The sequence below is a fragment of the Ruditapes philippinarum genome, unplaced genomic scaffold (genome assembly GCF_026571515.1).
Source record: "Ruditapes philippinarum isolate M1 unplaced genomic scaffold, ASM2657151v2 ctg313_1_1_1_1, whole genome shotgun sequence".
Taxonomy (NCBI): Eukaryota; Metazoa; Mollusca; class Bivalvia; order Venerida; family Veneridae; genus Ruditapes; species Ruditapes philippinarum.
Genome location: NW_026860654.1, coordinates 244,206 through 263,401, shown reverse-complemented (window position 1 = coordinate 263,401; position 19,196 = coordinate 244,206). Strand labels below are relative to the sequence as shown.

Sequence of the window (19,196 nt, the reverse complement as noted above, 5' to 3'; positions counted from 1 at the left end):
TAAAACTATAAGAGATATCAAGATGAAACATTGTAGGTAGATAGATCACATTAAGTAGAGGTGCAGTGCAAAAGAACCATAACTCTGTTAAACCTCATTTTTTGAATTATCTCCCCTTTTAGAAAAATCTTGTCCAGGACATAGCTGTAAAACTATAAGAGATATCAACATGAAACTTTGTAGGTAGATATATCTAAATGGGTAGATTAGATGTGAAGTGCACAAGAATCATAACTCTGCCTTGCCTAATTCTTGAGTTATTGCCCTATGTTTATTTTTACTTTTTGAAGTTGTCCGGGACATAACTCGGAAATCATAAGAGATATCATCAAGAAACTTTGTAGGTTGATAGATCACATTGATTAGAAGTGCAGTGCAAAGAACAGTAACTCTGCCTTGCCTAATTTTGGAATTATTGCACTTTGAACTTTTTCAAGGGACATAACTCTGAAACTACAAGAGGTGTACTTTCCTGTGTCCAAAACCTATTCGGGGAGCATCACCCGGCTCAAACTGGGCTATTGTTTACAATCAGTACAACCCACAAGAAAGTACCTTGATGCATTACCATTTAAATATTGAACACGTTCTAAACGTCAATTTCAAAATTGGATAATTAAAGTAATTGAAATGATCTAAATGATATAAATTCAATCAGAATAATTCTAAACCATTGAAAGCAGAAAAATGAATAAGAAAACACGGGATAATTTTTCGAAAAACAATTGTCACTGATGTATTAAGAGCAAAATCAGTTTGCCATTTCTATTTGTCTTAACTTATGCCTAAATTCGACTGCATGTAATCTGGCATTTAAAAACAATATATGGCTCATTAAAGATAACTCAAAAGAATATTTATATGATTAAAGGTCCATAAGTTATTTTTACGTCATGTACTATAATTTCTTCATGAAAAATAGATAGTTTGAGGATGGCTTAATGTTTCCGGATGTTAAAAAATATTATAATATCAAAGAACGTTACAGTTGCATTCATATACATGTAAACAGTCATTGTTGATTTGTTTCAGATAAATAAGTCATGAACGGGGGTGCTCACTTTAGTACATGCCATTTGTGATGAAAAATGTAAACCATTTTAATCATTTCTTGTAAATATGTTTAACTAAGCAATTATTTATATCCAATATTACATTGTCATTACAAATACACTCATACTGATTTCCAAGGCTTTAGAATACAATCTAAGAACATCTTCTATTATTAGTTGATGCCAAAAGTGGATAAGTAGATAAATATGATACATGTATTTAAAATTACAAATTTATGTGTCTGTTTTTTCCCTAACTTTACGAACGTATGGAGCAATATTCCCTTAATGCACCTACTCAGTATTTAACAGAAAATTCCATACAGAAACTATCATATACATTGGCCCGTAAAATTTTCCGTTTGTCATAAACGTATTGAAGTTATGATCTAAATAAAATTTATTATCCCCTGAAGCCTGAAACATTTCTGGAAAGACTTCAAGAAAAGTATAAAAGAAAATTGACAATCTACGGTTATATCATCCATATCATCAGCAATAAAAAGACATTGCGCAATAATGTGACACGCACGGAGACTTCTTTTCCGTTGTCTAGTTTGTGACAATTTAATCACGTGATAAAATGATTAATGACATGTCTCAGGGATATCATATTCTGTAACACAGACACTGTAAGGAGAAAATAACTTCTTGTATATATAGTTATTGCTTTTTAAAAATTGATCCTCAAAGATGCCATTCATAGTCTTGCTAAATACATTGTACATGCACCTTGTTTCTATTACATTGTATTTCATATTCTGTATTATTTGAAATAACACCCGTCGTGATTTGCCATTGTGCCCTGTTCTGATTTTATTTGGTGTCCGGCTGGGTTCCTTCAAGGAATTTTTGTGTTGCTTGGTCGTGTGGAGGGTTGCGTGCATTGAATGCTGCCCTTTCTTGTTGATCTTGATTTTCATATTTTGGTTAAGCTTTTATAAAGAAATCTTGTATTATCTTAAGTGTGAAATGCGTGCAGTTGGTTTAATTGTTTCAGGGCAAATCATTTTTATTTTTATAACACAAAATGGTCCATTTAGAATCCATGCTTGATTGGTTTTACGAGTATTTATGATTTGAAACAACAACAACAAGTACAGCCAATGGGTTATAAAATACTTTATTTCTTTTTGTTGTAATTTGTTTTATATCATAAAGCTAATGCTCAAATGAAGACATATCAATATTGTAAGTTTAAAAAGCATTTTTGTAAAGATATCACCGAACTTACATTTCTTGTACATAAATGGAGGTAATTAGGGAGGTAATTAGAAATCTATTTTCGATAAAGCCAAAGCCAAATTTTTCAATAAGAAATGAATGCATATATTTTAATGATTACTTATAAACATTTGCAGTACATATTTTACATATTATTTAGGTTTGAAAATTGTTTTAGAAGAATAATTATATACATGTATAAAATTTCACGTAAGAGTGGTTTCATCCTAAATTACAGCATACAGGATCTTTAAATACTTTACTGTCTGTAATAGTAACTACCATACTAATTAAATAAGCAAAACATTTCTTCAAGTAAAATATAAATTTACTCAAAACCATCTGTTTATAAAATTATAAAAGTAATATGTTTTGCTTAGATAATTATTGCTCTAAATCATGTCTGGAAAATCTCCAAGAGCTACTACAAGACAATTGGCAATCTACCGTTATATCACTAGCAATTTACGGTTATATCACCGGCAATATAAGACACTGTGCGCCATAATATGACTCAAACAATGACTTCATTTCCGTTGTCTAGCTTGTGACAATTTTATCAAGAGATAAATGATTAATGAAATGTCTTAGATATATCAAATTCTCTTACACAGACAGACAAGCACGATGAAGTTCTTATTATATCTAAATATTGTTTTAAAACACGATTTCAAAGCAACATAAAACTCACTGCTTCATCATTTTCAATGCATAATCCGACTATTGCGATAACATGCGGTCGACTGCTTCGAATTTTAATGACGCGGAATAATTCATTAAGTAAGGACAAATCAAGACAATTATTTAAATGCTGACATAATTTGATGCTGTTTCAAGCCATATAATCTAAAACAATTCTGGAAAGCAAATTTCGTTTTTTTTGAACACGATAACAAAATGATGTTTATGAAAACCGTGCGTCCGGTTGAATTCAATTTGTTTAAAAGAGTGTAAAATCTCTTAAACAAATTAGAACTGCTTCAACTAAGTTAATTAATGTTAAACTGATCAAATATTTAAGAACAATAATGATACAAAACTTGCTATATACCACTTGCATAAGGATATATAATTCAGCAAAAGGTACGCGCTTTGAAAGTTTCTTAAAGTTTCATAAACATAAGCACCTTCAAATAACAAACCCTTGGTCAAAACATCACGACTACAGTCTGCTTTTCTTATATGTAACAATAATCTATTTAAACACCTACTTAGTATTTAACAACAAATTCCATACAGAAACTATCATATACATAGACCCGCATAATTTTCCGTTTGTCATTAACGCACTGAAATTCTGATATAAATCAAAATTATTATCCCCTGAAGCTTGCAATATTTCTGGAAAGACTTCAAGAAAAGTATAAAAGAAAATTGACAATCTACGGTTATATCATCTATATCATCAGCAATAAAAAGGCATTGTGCAATAATGTGACACACAGGGAAACTTCATTTCCGTTGTCTAGTTTGTGACAATTTAATAACGTGAGAATATGATTAATCACATGTCTCAGGGATATCATATTCTCCAAACACAGACTATCATATTCTGTTACATAGACACAAAAGGAGAAAATAACTTCTTGTATTTATAGTTATTGCTTTTTAAAAATGGTCCCACTGTCTTGCTTAGTACATTGTACATTCACCTTGTCGGTTTCTATTACATTGTATTTCATATTCTCTATTATTTGAAATAGCACCACGTTCGTGCTTTGCCCTTGTGCCCTGTTCTGTTTTTGTCCCTTTTATGCCTTTTTCCATTCACTTTCACATGCAAACCACTGGTTAAATTTAAAATATTTTTTTCCATTTTTTTCGCCTACATGCTTTTATTTTTATATCAATTTCGGCTATTTCTATCTTATGATTGAATGATTGAATTTTCATTACGTCGATTGGCAAAAATGCATAAAAATCGAACCCAAGCCATTAAACAACAGGCAAGAATTGAAATAAAATCTCGGATGATTGTTCCAAGAAACGAAAGACACTGATGTATTAAATGTATAATCAATTTGATTTTCTGCTTTATCCTCTGTTCTGCTCTAAATTACGGTGAAAGTACTTTTAAATCACTACTATAAAGTGATTAATATTTTCACAAACTGTAGAGTCAGATATTTTTGCGAGGCACATTTTTACATTATTCACATTTTGTACTCATTTACGAGTTTAAAGTGGATTGGTCATGAATGGAAACCCTTTTCCAGAAGTATTTCCAGTTTTGATATAAAAAAGGACAGAAATGTAATATTTGGATATTCTTATAAAATGTTTCTTGATAGTATTAATTTAATATGAACATTTATATGATAGAAAATGATATTTTGTTCCAGGACAATTCAATAATCTGCCAAAAATTGATATGTTATATCGGAACGTGTATCTCAAATATAAGAACTATATCTTATATAATTAATTTGGGGTTTGTATTCATGTTTGTTACTAAATACTATTAACATAATTATTTATAGAATTACAGACCTTCAACAACAGAACAATTAACTTTACTCGTAAATGATCGCAAATTACTACTTTCAATGTTGTTGAATGTACTTGATATACATTGAATATTAATCATTGCTTCATTTTTCTTTCCGTAAATTGATGGAAATGTAATATCTATTTTACAGAAACAAACACATACATTTCAATTAAGTTTTTGTTTCATAAAATAATATTATTCTATGTTTGTTGATATACCAGAACTAAGAATTCAAATACTAAATATATGTAATACTTATGAGTTGCAAAAATGTTTTTCGTTACCGAGTTGGCATTACTGATGTTTTGTAAACACCATTTAAGTGGTTACACATACTTTTCTGTATAGTAAAAGGACATTTGGCTTCTTAACGCTTACGGGCCGCAACAGGGGATTAAGAGTTAAACAAGTTTCAAGGCTTATGCCAAAGTGTTGGTATATTTCATAATAATTTCACCGGATACAAATATATTACTGAAAACTTTAACGAACTTTATCAGTTTAAAAAAACCTTACCTTTCTTTGAACGCTTTCCGTAGTTTGTCTGTTACTGAGTAGCCAAATTTTGTCTGTAAAAAGAATTATATGAGATGGCTGATAACCTACACAGAGCATTCTATCAAAGAAGCAATATATTATATATTCCTAGTCATAACTCAAATTAACAACTCAAGCGATACGTTATTGATATATCTGAAGACAACCATCATTCAAGGACCACGTAATGGCATATCGGTTAAAAAAACCCCGCAATTTTATAATTATTATCAAAGTCTCCAACTGTTTATCCTCAAAAACTTCCGTTAGTCATTGCTTTCAAGCATTTAATAACCTTTTTAAATCTTCAAAATATTGTAATAATATCTAATGCTTAAATACTGTCTTTGCATATCGTTTGTAAAAGCTATAATTTGTAATATTTCATTTTTGTTATGGTATCAATTACTACAATTTTGTTTCTTTATTAAATTAGATAATTTAATAAAATTATTATATGCTAAGTCAATATATTGTAGCGTTGTCAGTTGTTACACTGTTGTCTTTATATACATCAAATATAAATATAAAAACTATGGTTTTGTAAGCTTACGAATTTATTGGAACCTCCATGGCTCGAATGGTGCTTTGGCTCATCAGATTGGGGATTAAGTACGTTGGAAAATGGAATTTCTGCATTAAATTTGACAGAATGGATCAGCCTCATAACACAGTTCGTGACACTCCTAAACGACAATTTCTTTCCTCTTATACCACCTAGACCTTTGTCGGAAAGATGCGTCTCCTGAAAAAAAGTGATAAAGAAATATTTTAAAAAGTAAGTTATTTATTATAATATGTTAATATAACGATATTATTCAGTATTTACTTAAAGTTGCATCTGAGATTAGAAGAAATAATTATTGTAATATGTAGACAATAAATGCGATCTTGAAAAGAAAATTAAATAATTGCTTTTGAGCAAGTTTGTAAAGAACGTTTTACACACAAAATGACATGATAAATACATTATCATTTGTTGTGGGCCACACTTTATTTGCTTAACTCTTTTCAAAACCGAATGCCTTATATGGAAGTAACCATCATTTAATCTGGACAATACCATTACTAACTTGTAGGGAAAAAATCAAAATATATTCTAATTGAATACCAAACATTAAAGATCGCGATCAGACGGTATGGATTAAAACTGTGTTGGCTCTAAACTAGTTGCATTGGTAGAATCATTTGTCACAAGCAAGATAATGAGCTTGATAAATGGAAAAGTAATTTTTATAAAAGATAAATTCAAATTAGTATAAAACAGAGATATAAACATTCCGTGAGAAAGCTGCTATAATAAATGTATCAATTCGTCATGTTTTGGCAAACATTACTTAGAAACAGCAATGATAGAACCCAATTAAACAGCCTTATTTACCTTATGTAAGGGCAAACTTTGACAAACAAAGATTGTCCAAGTCATTTTAATACCAAAATTCTTAATTTTTCAAAACATTAGCTTACAATTGCAAAGAAAATGACGATTCGATTTAGTAATACGTAGTGTTTTTAAAAGACTTCGGTCATATGTACTACATGTTCAAGCAAATAATAATATAGTCTCAATATTCCCAAAATCAACAAGCATACATAAGCATTTGTTTAGAAAAGCAGATGTTAAGTATCTAGATATTGCCAATATTTTACAAATATAATTAATGAACATACCTTAGGTGGAACTGGGTGAAGTGATTTGACAAGATATGTTTCTATTCCGTGTTCTTGTAGGTAGGAATTCCTCTCCCCACCATGCCCATTCTCAACTTCATACTCCCCGTGCAAACACTCTAATGTTTGTTTGGTAATATGTACACGTCTGCAAGCGAAAAAGGGTTTGCTTCTTATTTATTAATGACTTGCTTGTATTCAACACATAGCTTTGGAGTAAGCATATTGTAACACAATTGGTTTTATTCAAAATGAGCTACTAAAATTTATCAATGCAAGTTAATAAGTACCAATGAGGCTTTGATTTAAATGATATAAAGACCTATTTGTCTAAAAGTTTGATGACTACAATACGTCTTTAACAAGACAGGGCTATTGTTTGATTCTATTATTTTCGAAAGGTTCATATTGCTTTGGCAAAATAGCTATCATTATTGCCGTTTATCTAATAGTGTATATCTTTTTGTCAACTTGATATTCTGTTGTAGATCTAATATTATCTATTTTCACCTAAAGGACAGGGTTTTTTGAATGGACATACATCTAAATATATTTCTTTTGATTCTGATAATTAATATTTAAGTAGTAAAAACGTAGTTAAATATTATTAAAACAATTGTTTAATTTACATCTTTTCAAGCTCATGAATTGTACATTTAAACTAAATTCATTTACCCAGGTATACCACCAGATTCCATGGCGTTCGCTAATGTGACGTCATTACTCCATACGTCATATTGCCATTTCTTTAGCCCAAGGACACCGCACAATACTCGACCAGTATGTATTCCAACGCGCATGTTTAAATTTACTCCGGTAGACTCACATACAAAACTGAAACAGGTAAAACAAATTGGTTACACTTAGTCACACCAATTCTCTGTAAGTCATATAGCTATTTTTTGTAGTGGAATACTGTATTACGAATAAAATAACCAAAGAATTATATGATAAAATGTTACGCAAAGTTGAAAAAAAATGTTCATTGCAATTCTATAACCAAAGACTGACAGGAACAATTAAACATTTTTGACATAACAATATTTATCAATCAATCAATCAATCAATCAATCAATCAATCAATCAATCAATCAATCAATCAATCAATCAATCGATCGATCAATCAATCAATCAATCAATCAATCAAAACTTACTCAATGGCTTCTATCATATCCATGCCCATTTCCACACAGCATTTAGCATGATCATCTCGTTTGTCTGGCAGACCACTCACACAATAATAACAGTCACCAAGAATCTTAATTCTTAAACAATGATTGTTCTGTAAAAAAAGATAAAACATATTTATAAGAAGTAAAGTTATAAAAGACTGATTAATAGAACGATTCTAAATAAAATCATAAAAGTAACATTTTATTATAACAATTATTTTTATAGAATCATTTTCAAAATATGGTAAAATATGCTTCGTTTCCTAGGAAAGCATATTAAATACAGATAAAGTTTCATTATGTTATCCATATGACAACATTGTTTATAACATTCAAATGAACAAAACAAAAATAATGTTCTGTATAGAAAAGTCAAAGACAATAGGATATATTGTAAACATGCACAATGTCTAGGAAAAAATCTCATTTCATCAAAAGGAAGAAATGATAAATCTTGTCTCTTACCTTTGCTAGATGATCAAATCGGCCAAACAATTCATTGAGAATCTTGACAAGGTTTTCAGCTGAACAATGGGAAGAAAGACTAGACTAGTAAAGCCAACAATGTCTGCGAATAAGATGCTGAAAAATATAATTACAATGTATGTAGAATGAATTATGTGCTTCTTTGCAAGTTTTAGTTGACTGATCTTTCTTTTATTCAGTTGTTCTATAATACCAAAATTGTTAATATATCCCGAAGACTATAATTATCTTCAGGTTTGAAATTGATATAACTGTGAAAAGATAAGACAATAATAACACTGAAAATGTTACCAAACTTAACGAAAACATTTCAGTTATTATTTGTAAAGGAGTGAAATGAAATATAAAAACAAATTAAATAATTATAATTTTGTTTTGTTCTTAATTTTATTCTATTTATTTTGTTTGATTGGGTTTTACGTCATTTGTATATGGTGACTTTCCAGCTTTACTGATGGAGGATGACCGTAAGTGCTTAATTTCATCAAGTTGTTGCAAAATTAAGTTAAAAGTATATGGTATTTGGAATGTCAAGGTACGAGGAAGCTTCCTTAAATGACATTCTTTATATTATATCTTTTCCCCGGAATCGGCACACTGCAATGCATAACTATAATAAGCAACAGGCAAAGTTTGACGTTAAATACAGATTAACGTCCTGGAGCGGTGCGGTATTATATAACGAAATGCAAAAGCTTACCTAACGTCTTCGTGTTTTTGTATGTATATCTTGTGAAACATTCCCTGGTGTGGGGATGTAATGTCATTCTTCATCTCCATGGCAACATGTTGTGGAAGAACACTGAGCAACAACTTTTCCTGCAAGTAGAAACAGCATTTTTTGTTAAGTGAATGTTGCAAGATTTTTTTCAGCGTTGCTTTCTATTGTATATACTTACTGCCTACTTCGGAAACCGGAGCCACAAACCTATATTAGCATGTTACACTAGTTATGTTAATTTAGCTAATTTCTTTTAGAACTGAAACTGTTCTTGTATTGCAAACAGATATTACAATTGAGACTATAAAATGTTATGAAAACCAAATGACATGGAACTGATAGACAAAGGATCTCATCCAATCAAAAGGCAACACGTAACGCATATCTATATAAAGGCCCATTATCCAATCACATGCCAAGACGCAACACATAATTTTAAAAAAAAGTAATATAATTCCTGAAACTGACAGGTCGCTCAGAATATTTTTAACATACGTATATTATCTAATCAAATGGCTAGGCACATAACATATTTTTCAAGTGTTACAAAAATATTAATTCAATCAAATACATATAGTAATACACAAAAACATAAAGTAAAAGAGAAAACCAATTATGTAATATAATTACTTTAATTTCACGTACTGCAAGTTTTATAACATTCCACTTTGCAAACAAATTATTTATCAAAGGAAGTAATTTCATATTCAATTATTCAATTACCAGAAAAATAATTGATAATATATCTTTATAACAAGTTATTTAGGTATGCAGAATCAGATTTTTGTCCACATTAGAATCTTTTCAATAAGGTTTTTGTCAAATCAACGTAAAAGCTTATTGAAAAACAGGAAAAAGGGTGATACAAAGGAAGCATTTATAACAACAAAATAACAAAAGAACAGCAGACTCGATTAATGAATCTGTAAATGAGGGATAATCAAAAGGTGCAACATCCCTTACACCCCCTAGCACAGGCTTGAGTGGTACTCAATTTTCAACACTTAAAGTGCCGGAATCAATTAAGCCAATATATGAGCTTTTATGTATTTTGATAATCTGAAAGCATATCGATCATTAAACTGCCAAACATTAGCTTTAACATATTGTTTAATTATTTCCATATCAAAACAAGGACTTTATCCAAACTAATGTTATTGCTGTTTTTCGATGTTTACAAAACACATTGGTTCTAATTATTTCAGGTAATGAAGATATATTTCAAAGCTGATGATCAGTGCCTATATTTATAATTCGATATATTAAAGAATGACGTTTTCACATTTAAGACATTAATTTGGCACACCTTGTCACTGATAAGCATTTACTGTGTGTTCTGATGATTATTTTGCAGAAACACACGTGCGTTCAGCAGAAATACACAATACGTTGCAGTCATTAGTGCCAAAGATAGTGTTTTTGTCGATTAATACATATAAAATTTGCAAAACATTTCATTTTTACTTTGATTATCTAAGGTACATCTGCGTAATGCATTTTTTTCATTTTATCAATCTTTATTCAAGGTAACTGTAAATCGTATTATGCACTAACTTATAAAAGTAAAATCTTTGCGCAGCGTGCAAACTACCTGCAGGAAAGTGTAGATTCTTTGATACATACCTTTTAGCTTGATTTTTTCCTGAGCCAGATCAAAAACATAACATAGGGAACACATATATATATGATATGATACATGAAATTTACAGAAACATCAGACGAAACGTAATGTTTTCCTATTTATTTTGAACAGTCTTTTTAACAATGAAAGAAATCTTATCCATTGAAAAAAACAACAAAAAAACAAAACAAAACAAAAAAAACAACAAACAAAAAACACAAACAAACTGGAAAACAATATAAAATCTTGCTGATGTGGATTCTGTTCTTGGCTAATGCAATAAAATTGGCGGTTTTATGGCGGTCTCAAAATTAAATACCTAGAATTTTGTCTGAAATATGTCATATAAAACGTCTAGTGGGTGTTCAATTCCAATAAAATGACATGTCACACGAATTAGTTGAAAATTCAATCGTGTTATTTTAAATTAAATTCATAGTGCACTTTGTTTACTAATACGTCATTAGAATTAATAAGGACACATAATTGTGCAATTTCAAAAGAAGCCGCAAAATTTAATATGTCCATCAAAGGAAGTCTTTAAAGTGTTTTAAACAACTTTTATTTAAAATTTAATTTCGATAATGAACATTTTTTTTTCATTTGTATCAAGTGTCTTATAAGCTTTTATACTTTCTTGGGTGATAGATATTTGATAAAAGAATATTTAAACAGTTGGCTTTTATTTTTGGTCATATCCTTTCAATCTGAATAGTTTTAAACACTTGAAAAATGCTATAAAGCTTATAATGAACAAGTCAATTTATAAATAATGAACCCAGCTTACTTGAATGTCAATATTTTCCTGAAGGAAAAAAAAGACATTTAAACTAACCAGATCGTTGTCTGCGTCAGTAAATTGACATTTGTCACCGAAATCCCGTACATAACGTCTTACAATAACAAAAACGACAGTACCTTATATACGAGTATATGTAGACAAAATGTAATTTAAAGCCCTTGTTTTACTGAAAAGTACATCGGTTTTCAAAATAATTTATTTTGGACACAAATTACTAAATAAATAAACCTACTATAATGGTGAAAATATACCTTACTCCATCCTCAGCTTTTTGAATTGTTCTTCTTAACAAACAATTACAAAATTTAGCCAAGGCTATCTTCTGTTTTCCAGAAATGTCTGACACTATTTCAGCAGCTTTAATCTGATTTGCAGTCTTTACAAGGATAAAGGATGTTCTAAGAGAAAATTAGGCGCGTTATTAGCGAAATAATACGAATGTCCAAAAGGCTCTTGACACACATTGTTACAATTACATACTAGGATATATACTTCAAAGCTCATTAGGTGATACGTTAACAGCTATTATTATCGGAAAAAAAAGATTAAAAAGGGGTCAAATAAGACATGGAAATAAACTTTATTCAGTCACATAGTTTAGGTCAGTAAGTTTGTTTTATTAATTATATTCAGAGTCATATGAACTTTTGTTTTAATAAATATTTTAAGAATCAAAATAAGTCATAGGACTAGAGACCATTTCTATTATTTATATCACACATGTTACATCAATTAAACCTCCATTGTGACTAAGGGGTTGCCTTTAAGGGTTGATGCATCAGAATTACAGAGCCAGCGGTTATCACTGCGTGATCGTAAGAGGCAACGACTTAATGGGGTTCGAATTACTGGAGTCTATGCATCTCTTAGCTCAAGCAGGTGAGGTGGTTTTGACCTCTGGTGTTGCTTTAAGTTTGTAACACCCAAGGTTAGCCAAAATCATCTTTCCTGTTTTTGGCGCCATATGAAAATTGTGTTGATGCGCCGTATAACCAAACCAAACAAACATCAATAAATCAATCGTTAACGTATAAATTAACATGTATATCTAGCAGAGAATGTAGCTGTATTAATGCCCGGTTTTTAGAATATTTGCAAGTACTTAAAATGTTATTTAATACAAGGAAAAGAATTTTCAAACCTATTTTCTTCTTAATTGTCTTGAACATTTTGGTATTAAACATGATATGAATCGCTCACGAAGATATGTGTGTCACCTGGTATGATCATTTAAAATTTGGCACGATATTTCCACCCACACTTCAAAAGTAATGTTCCATTACACCAAACTAAAACTATGTAGATTTTCAGTTGTGCGTAATAGTGAAAACAGGTACTAGTAATATGGTTGTATGTTTGTTTTAACGGTGCACCAACACAGTTTAGGTTATATGGCGCCGAAACAGGAAAGATGGGTTTGGCTTACCTCTGTTGTTACAAATTTCAAAGCAATAACAGGGGTCAAACCACCTTACCTGCCTGACTTCATGCGCACTATGATCAAAAATATAAATTTATCATTGTTAAATATTTCCTAAATAATGTTTGTAATTAAATGTTCAACTTTATCTTTTCTCTTAGTTACTCACTCATACACTGGAGGCTTTTGAAGTAAATACTTTAAAATGTATTCATGTATTTCTTATTTAAAATATTTTTCTTCATTTTGATACATTATCAATGAGAATTTTTGGGTACTATTTTATCATGATAAAATGTAAATCAATTCGAAAATAGTGTTGTTGTTCCCGAACGATTTTATATAAATAACACAAACATATGTCGTATTCAAATTAAAATTAGAAGGATAATCAAAATGTAATGTTTGTAATCGTTTACACTTAATTATATACGAAACAGCACAAACTGCTTTCAGATGTGTGATAAATTTTACATAACAGTTTTATATCTACTAAATAATTAATCATTAATATAGTAACACGTCATAAAATAATTTAATTATCTCTTAAATTATGTAACTTGTTGTCAAGATCTCAAGGCAACATGTCTCTGACAGCACATACAATTTATTGCAGAGAATATACTATGTAGTATTAAAACACCAGTTTTTGTAAACAAACATAATTCACGTTTTATTGTACTGAAATAGAATAACAATTTATATAATATATCACTATTAATATCGTTTTGTGATATTATTAGCTATATCTTTATTAGCTATATCTTTAATTGTCGGGGAAGATATATAGTTTTTTCTGCATATTTCTGACGTGAGTACAGCTTGTACTCAAAGTATACTTAAGTATTTTGCAATATGCGCAACAATCTTTGTGATACAAAAACAAAGTTAAAACTAAAAATGGTTGTAGATACATTGCCCTGTACCCAAACAAGATCAATACAATCACAGTTTATAAAGTTGCCTCTTACGCTAAAATTCTCGGATAAGAATATATTCACTTTGGTCACTAAAGTGATTTGATTATCTTACAACTCGAATCATTTTACTCTTTACACATTACACAGAGCAGGACAAACTATTGGCTAGATAACACTGTAAAATGGCAAGAAAACATAATAAGAGTTTGGTTATCGAATTTCTCATTTTATTTTTTTTCAGCGTAATCTTTCAGTAATAAAAATGAATAAAGCATTATTTTCATAAAAAAGAAAAATGCCTTATTTCCTCCGTATAGAAATATTAATTTATCACATTGTAGTAAGAGTGAAGAATACATTGCATAGCTATCATGACGTTTTGGTTAACATGCATTTAAGGTCATATGTAATGTAAATAAAGATGTTATTCACTGATTTCACATATTAACAGAATGCATTTTCTGAAAACAACAACATGCTCTAATCTAGACATCGCTTATTTTACTTTTACATATCAAATCTTATTGTAATTGTATCGAAATTCCATACCACTTTTGATGAAAACTTAATTTCTTAATTTTTTTGTTCTGTCCTTTTGTGATATAATAAAACTTTTCATTATAATTATATTCATAAATCATACTGTTAAATAATTTTTCTTTGATACTATCATTTTATTAGTATTCTTTTGGCACCCAAAAAACTTTCAATAAGATACAAGAACATTTTAAAGGTGCATTTATTCTTAGAAATGAAAAAGAGATTTTCTGCTGAAATAAAGAAAAACTTGTAATGTTTTAAAAAAATGATGTTGAATTTAGAGCATGTTACATGATGATTTTATGAGGAGAAAATAGCATAAAAAGTTAAATGATTAGTTATAAAAAAATCAAAACTTAAAAAGTGGTAGTTTGTTTTCATATAAATACCAATTTAGTATAACTTTATGAATGTCCTATAATTACCTTTTCAGAAACTGTGACAGAACACCAAAAAATAACAAATGCTTTGAGGCATAAAACTTAAAGTATGTTGGTGACTTTATGAGCTTAAAATATTTGGCAAGGCGCAACGCATTTATTGCAAGAAGCAAGGGACTGGCAAGATATCACTATTTCTTTTTCACGTACTGGAAGTTGTTTAACATCAATCATTTATTATAGGGAATTTTTAGATGTCAATTTTAAGAAAAAACAAATCACATAACTTTAAATCTAATGAGATGTATTTAAGTGATTTGATTTTACAGAAAAAAAATGATATTGGCAAAGAAACCTTGGTATTAGGTTTAAACGCCAACTTATCACTTACCGAACACATGTGCAATCATGTTATGATGCGTACCTGCATTGTTTGATGTTAATATATGTATAATTGTCTTATTTAAACAAAAGTTCAATTTTAAACTAATGTAAGTATATATGCCATTCGAAAGTTGAATGACCTTCGAGTGGTCACAGGTTTTCTAAAATCATTGTTATTGTGAATGTTGAGTTTACGACAAAAATGATTTTTTAACTGCTTTAATTTTGTTTATTATCAATAATTATGGCAAATGACATAGCAGAGTTGATAATAAGTGCCATTAGGCAGTAATTTGAATCATTTTATATTGACGTCACCACATAAAAATTGTTGATATGAAACAATATTTTTTGTTCACAGAAATCTTAAAACGGTAACTGTGTGCTTGGATAAAATTGTTAGATATAGTTCATTAAGCAAGAATTCACAAAACTTCAAGTGCCGCAATTAGTGTTTTTTTTGTACCTTTACATAAAAGATATTGCAAAACCGTTCATAGATTTTTGATTTTTAGAATTGCATGATCCATATGACTGACGCAGATACATTTTATTTAATATGGGAATATATGTATGTATGCACTTACGATACATGAAAAAGCTACGCAGCGTAGAAAACAAGAAACAAGCTTGCAAAAAGGAAAAATGATAATAAAAGATGTACACATGTAAAGTGCCTCGAAAAATCATAAAAAATAGCTTAATATTGATATATCAACTACATTCAAATATAAAGTATCATAAACGCCTGATGAGACAATCATATTTTGTTATATTTATAGTCAATATTAATCTTGACTTTTAAAATATTATTAAAAGTCTTATAGGGGATGACATCACATCGTAAGTTTACTTAAATAAATATCTTTAAAACGTGTAATTTTATTTTGATCAAATAAGAGAAAACTCATTGCAATAGATCATATATGATTATGTTCATATATGATTATGTCACAGAAATTCTTTTATTTTTAACTTTTTGGTGTCCTGTTATAGATTCCTAATAGTCACTCATTGGCAAATTACCTTAACTATCTTTTGCTTCTAATGCTCTTGGCAATTAGTACAAGTATACTGATTTCACATTTTGTATTGAAGTCAAAATACTACTTTCTTTACAATTGACTACATTTATGACATATACTTTCAAACTCAGCGCTACTTTCTGTATATGATAAGCATCTTAACATGCTGAAATCCATTATTAAAATGTTATTAAACCCAAGTAATATATTCTTTAAGGCTCATAAGGTTTCATGTCTAACCGTTTTTACTCTCAAACAGTAATTATAATAATAATAATAATAATAATAATAATAATAATAATAATAATAATAATAATAATAATAAATATAATAATAATAATAAACGAATGTCAAACAGGGGGATACAGGCTACTCTAAATACGTCAACCAAAACTAATACATTTTTTTTTAATTTAGAAAGAGAAATTCTCATAATTCTCATAATGTTAATATTTTTGTTTGGTCTATTACCCTACCCTGTGCATGCATAGGGTAAAAATAAAAATAAAAACTCCTATATAATTTGATATTCACAGGTTATTGAATCAGAATACGTACACTTTTGTTATTTATTTAACTAATTTGATTATTTTGCAACATTGGCTCTCGGACCGTTTTTCTTTCTTAATAAATTTTCGAATCGGGATCAAACGAGTGTACCAATGACGATGCTGATTGTTGATACGAAACAATATTTTTTTGTTCACAGAAATCTTAAAACGGTAACTGTGTGCTTGGATAAAATTGTTAGATAAATTAGTTCATTAAGCAAGAATTCACAAAACTTCAAGTGCCGCAATTAGTGTTTTTTTGTACCTTTACATAAAAGATATTGCAAAACCGTTCATAGATTTTTGATTTTTAGAATTGCATGATCCATATGACTGACGCAGATACATTTTATTTAATATGGGAATATATGTATGTATGCACTTACGATACTTGAAAAAGCTACGCAGCGTAGAAAACAAGAAACAAGCTTGCAAAAAGGAAAAATGATAATAAAAAATGTACACATGTAAAGTGCCTCGAAAAATCATAAAAAATAGCTTAATATTGATATATCAACTACATTCAAATATAAAGTATCATAAACGCCTGATGAGACAATCATATTTTGTTATATTTATAGTCAATATTAATCTTGACTTTTAAAACATTTAAGTCTTATAGGGGATGACATCACATCGTAAGTTTACTTAAATAAATATCTTTAAAACGTGTAATTTTATTTTGATCAAATAAGAGAAAACTCATTGCAATAGATCATATATGATTATGTCACAGAAATTCTTTTATTTTTAACTTTTTGGTGTCCTGTTATAGATTCCTTATAGTCACTCATTGGCAAATTACCTTAACTATCTTTTGCTTCTAATGCTCTTGGCAATTAGTACAAGTATACTGATTTCACATTTTGTATTGAAGTCAAAATACTACTTTCTTTACAATTGACTACATTTATGACATATACTTTCAAACTCAGCGCTACTTTCTGTATATGATAAGCATCTTAACATGCTGAAATCCATTATTAAAATGTTATTAAACCCAAGTTTGCCCTTTCTTAAAAAGAAAAAAATGAGAGTGTGCCTTTAAATAAATCAGATTAATTTCGGTATCATTAATTTTAACTGAGAATTTAAGAAGCTTTTTGTAGCCACCACATGTGCTTCGGTCAAACGTTTGTTTTCAAAATTGTGTCTCCTACTTGTCATTTGGTTCAAAAAGTGGGATTTTCTGAAAAAGCTCAATTTTTAAACATAATAAAAACACGCTAAACAACAAATTAATTGTTTTACTATTTATCGCAAAAATATACTGACAATACAAGCTGTCGCATTAAAATATAGTGGTAGTTGAATTTGAATGAATGTTCTAATGTACAAGATGAAGTACAAGATGAAGCCAATACCTCTTCGCTAAAGCAATATTATAGGCGGTTTTGTAGAATTCATAAACTTTTATACTTAAACTTTGTCTGAAATTTGTTCAGTTGAACTGACTGGTGGGCGTTTGAATAATAAATATAAAATGAACTGTCACACGAAGAAGTTAAAATTCATTCGTCTTATTTAAAATCAGAGTGATTTTTGCTGCACTTTTGACGAAAATTTACAGATAAATATGACATTAAAACGCAATTAAAACGGAATTTGAATTAATCAAGACGCGTAATTCAAATAAATCTAATGAAACCGCAAAAGCAACACTTTCCATATAGTAGAACCTTCTAAATATTAATATGATGATTTAAATTTTAATTGAAGCAATTCTTTTTTGCGATCACACGCTATCGTTCATCTCTTTATAAAGGTTCTACAATGCCTTATTATACTTTGCCTACTTGAGTGGTATGTGTTTCATTCCTATAATTTTGAATAAAATAAAATCGTTCATTTACATTATTCTGAATAAAACAAGAAAAACAAAAAGAAAACTGATCGATTTGAATGTCAACATTTCCCTGAAAGTGACATTCAAACAGATTAGATCTATGTCTGCGATAGAAATTTTGACATTTGTTTCAGAAATTGCATGCACAATATTATTACTCCCGATAACACAAGATAGCAGCTAATTTTACGAAAATGTGTAGACAAGATGCAATTTAAAGCAGTATTTTTCCTTGGTAAAATCTTACTTTTGAAACAAAATCATCAAATAAATGTAAACCTCCCATGTCCAAGAAAAGGATCATAAACTAACTGCAATCTGTTCATATCTACTTATTCCTAGATGGGTAGCGT

The 19,196-nt window shown here is 29.3% G+C and overlaps 1 protein-coding gene across 1 annotated transcript in view; it reads right to left on the bottom strand.

Moving 5' to 3' along the window:
* LOC132712910 (Ca(2+)/calmodulin-responsive adenylate cyclase-like) overlaps nucleotides 1-19,196 on the bottom strand; it is a 164,151-nt gene that overhangs the window by 19,159 nt on the left and 125,796 nt on the right. The window contains 8 exon segments of the mRNA XM_060695344.1: nucleotides 5,284-5,336; nucleotides 5,858-6,049; nucleotides 6,976-7,123; nucleotides 7,651-7,809; nucleotides 8,130-8,257; nucleotides 8,613-8,696; nucleotides 8,699-8,729; nucleotides 9,334-9,452. Of these exon segments, the coding sequence (XP_060551327.1) occupies nucleotides 5,284-5,336; nucleotides 5,858-6,049; nucleotides 6,976-7,123; nucleotides 7,651-7,809; nucleotides 8,130-8,257; nucleotides 8,613-8,696; nucleotides 8,699-8,729; nucleotides 9,334-9,452 (914 nt within the window).